Source organism: Prunus mume, linkage group LG6 (genome assembly GCF_029339155.1).
Source record: "Prunus mume cultivar Tortuosa linkage group LG6, ASM2933915v1, whole genome shotgun sequence".
Classification (NCBI taxonomy): domain Eukaryota; kingdom Viridiplantae; phylum Streptophyta; class Magnoliopsida; order Rosales; family Rosaceae; genus Prunus; species Prunus mume.
In genome coordinates this window covers 23,733,053-23,736,518 of record NC_142703.1, presented here as the reverse complement: position 1 = coordinate 23,736,518, position 3,466 = coordinate 23,733,053, and the positions used below count along the sequence as shown (strand labels likewise).

The 3,466-nt window shown below is 32.6% G+C and overlaps 1 protein-coding gene across 1 annotated transcript; it reads left to right on the top strand.

Moving 5' to 3' along the window:
• The first annotated feature begins 470 nt into the window (after positions 1-470).
• On the top strand, positions 471-2,643 carry LOC103336142 (Gibberellin-regulated family protein). Its single transcript, XM_008239173.3, has 4 exons — positions 471-709; positions 841-891; positions 1,331-1,394; positions 2,101-2,643. Exons 1-4 carry the CDS (start codon positions 665-667, stop codon positions 2,280-2,282), a joined length of 342 nt encoding a protein of 113 aa, XP_008237395.2. The 5' UTR covers positions 471-664; the 3' UTR covers positions 2,283-2,643.
• Positions 2,644-3,466: the final 823 nt, after the last annotated feature.

Sequence of the window (3,466 nt, the reverse complement as noted above, 5' to 3'; positions counted from 1 at the left end):
AAAATCTTAAACTTAATAAAAATAAATCTAATCTAGAAAATAATTTCCTAAAAACTATTTATTCCAAAATTAAAAAGAAAACAATAAACGAAATATGTATGTCATAAATCCAGATTTCTTTCTTGAAAAAAAAAAATTTATGACTTTTTCAGATTAGTGTTTGTACGTGCTGTTCTCTAATCCAGTTTAAAATATATCTTTTCTTTTTTCCATTCTCCATTGATATCAATTGTCATTTTGATTTCTCCATGAGCTTTGGTTATTTTGAAGCCAAGCCACGAGAGAATATGCCCAAGTGGTGGGTGGGGGGAGGACCACCTCTCTCTTTCTCTCTCTCTCACTCTCACAACAGGCCAAAGAATCAACAGCTGTGATCAGACACAGACACGAGTAAAAAGCAACAAGAATAAAGGGAGAGATGGTTCCAAAAAGAGGGTCTCTTTACCTGTGGCAAAACATGTAGATAGCTCGCTACCAGCTGAGCACTTTCAACTGAATGCCTGTGAATTTGCCTCAATATTGCCCGTGAATCTGAGAAGATAAATGTCAAGATGAAAAAAATAAATAAATAATTTTAATTTAACCCAAAACTAGTCTATAAAAGACCTCCCTCTTCTTTGAACCTTATCGTTTTAGGCACAAACAGAACACTTCACATCACAAGATGAAGCTCTTCACCATTTTTCTTATCACCGTTCTTCTCCTGCAGGTACGTACATTGTAACAAAACTGATGTATGCAGTGATAACATTATGATTAATTAAATTGGTTAATCATGCAGTGATAACAGTATTAATTTGTACTGCATGCTCTGATGTCTAATACTAATATTCTTGGCAGGCTTTTGAAGAGGCTTCATCATTCAGTGATGCTGCGAATTCTACCACAAAGGTACGTCTTCTTTTCCTTAATTTTGTTCTTCATAATTTAACGATTATGGGTCTCTATATATGAGGTTTCTGAATTGCTCATTGAACCAAAGTAAGATATACAACTTGAAACAAAAAAAATACGCACATTTAGGATTCAAACGAGCAATTTTTTTAAATTTAGTCGGGGTTTTGAATATGAGACATTTTCCAACATCGAGAAGATAAATACAACTGGTCTAAGAGTTAATTGGTTCAAACAAGCAAATAAATAAAGAATACTTTTGTGTAACTGATTTCCAGTTTCCCTTGCTGCCAATTGTGACATAATCTTTTCCTTTATTGATTTTTTTTAAGATTATACATGATAGATCTAGAGAAATTAAAAGCATAAATTTTCAATGTAAGAAAAAACGTGATAATCAGCTCGAGCTCTCATTTGTCTAACTTTTGGAATTCAGACGGAGGAAGGAAATTACGCAGTGGTAGCTCTTAGTAAGAAGGCGCATCATCTTCCCAAAATCAGTAAGTTGTTTAACACTAGACAGTTTTGCCACGTTTCTTCAATTGAATGATTTAAGTGATTGTCTTATAGAGTATGGCCATATGGTATTACTTGTATAACGTGTACAAATTATACCACATGGCTATAATTTCTCGTAATTATAAGGTTAGTTTAAGCTTTTAATTGCCAAAATTATAAAGGAAACTAAAATGTTATTTGGAATAATATATATGTTTTCTAATCCTTCTAATCTTTTTTCTGCTATAAGGGCATATATCTTGTATATTCTTCATTATAAGTCCTCAAGCTAGCTAGCTTACAATAATTCTAGGTGCTTAACTAATGCGGACAGTTCATTTGTTTATATCTTGATCCACTTTGAAAACTTCATTTATTTATAATCAGCTGTAAGCAACAGTCATGTTATAATTTCTACATCAATTAATGACATGTTCTTCAGATTTCAGTCGCCCTTATCGCAGAGGAAAAAAAAAAAAAAAAAAAAGCTCTTAACCTTGCGGACGATCACCATCTAATCTAATCTTGAAAACGAAAGTGCGACTTCGTTTCTTTTTGTAAAGTAGCAGGCGATGCCAAGCTTATTACGAAAAAATATCCAAAGAATTTTATCTATCCTAATTAGAGACAAATTTTACAATTAAAACGACAATTACAGTAGTTGATCATAACTTATATGTCTTAATCTTATTTTCTGGGTTGATTTAGATTGCGACTATGCATGCTCGAGGAGATGCAGGAAGGCATCAAGAAAGAAGGTATGCAAGCGAGCATGCAAATCTTGTTGCGAGAGATGCCACTGCGTTCCACCAGGCACCTATGGGAACAAGAAAGCATGCCCATGTTATGCAAAACTCAAGACACATGGAAACAAGCCTAAGTGCCCTTAATCACAAAAACATGCCCACGTAAGCATATTTGAATACAATAATACTATTTGTATCACATTTTATTGATGATTTTGCTGATCATCTCTCTAATAGTAGTGGGCGGCACTAATATATGTGGAACTCACCTTTATTACAGAAGTGGTTAGCAATATGTGATCAGTAAATGTGGTACAAATAGCGTCACTCATTTGAATATGTACACATGCTTAATTATATGGAAGGATAAAGAGACAGCAGAACATTCAAATTTATTTGAATATATGCACCTGCTTAATCAATTGTAGTTGCTATTCGTTGATCATGAGTTTGTGTATGTATAAACTTCCTATTGAATAATAATTAGTTGTATTTTTGTTAGTCATGGAATGTCCCCATGAAAATTCCCATTTTTTTATATAATTTTCATAATTTTCAGGAATATATGTATTTTTTGCGATAAGGGCAAATAAGTTGATTGACTCTAGAAAATTTTATATGAGAATACTGAACACAAGAGTTATTAATTTTGTTACATCGACTTGGTAAGTGATCCACAATTTCAACTTGGGGTGGGTACGGTTCATATTGAATCAGTTTCACCTTAAAATCATAGTCAAACTAATTACAATATAACAATTTGACTTAGTTTGGTTTTGACGAAAATCATGAAAGAAAACCAAACCAATTTAAGAGGGTTTGGTTCGGCCGGTTTGGGCCTAAGCCCAATTATCTTTCTTTTTGCATTTTTCAATATTATTAGCCAAATTACAAACAACAAATTCACAACTTGCTCCCTTAAATCATTTTATAGAATACGAAACCATCCTAAAGCTCAACATGCTATAAAACTTCAAATTTCAATAACTAATATAGCTCATCTAAAATATCCATATATAGTTATTACCTAATTAGAGTATTACACATGTAAAATATAATATAATATAAATAAATATACACATGAACGATCCTGTTTGGTTTAGGCTGGTTTACAAAAGCTCAAAATCAAACCAAACCAAACCATATACGGTCCGGTTCTGTTTTTAAATTGTTCGGCTTTTTCTTACTCAAAACCAAACAAAACCGTTAATTAAGGTTTGGTTAGGCCAATTTCATCAGTTCGGCTGAATTGATGTCCACCCCTAATTTCAATTTTACCATTCCTACATGTGATAAAAATCCAACTGAACTTTGGTAACCAATGGTAT

What these genes read in the sequence shown, in the direction of transcription:
- LOC103336142 (XM_008239173.3), top strand. Translation starts at nt 665, where the DNA reads ATGAAGCTCTTCACCATTTTTCTTATCACCGTTCTTCTCCTGCAG. An exon ending in TCACCGTTCTTCTCCTGCAG is followed by an intron (nt 710 to 840) that starts GTACGTACATTG and finishes TATTCTTGGCAG; the next exon opens with GCTTTTGAAGAGGCTTCATC. An exon ending in GCATCATCTTCCCAAAATCA is followed by an intron (nt 1,395 to 2,100) that starts GTAAGTTGTTTA and finishes GGGTTGATTTAG; the next exon opens with ATTGCGACTATGCATGCTCG.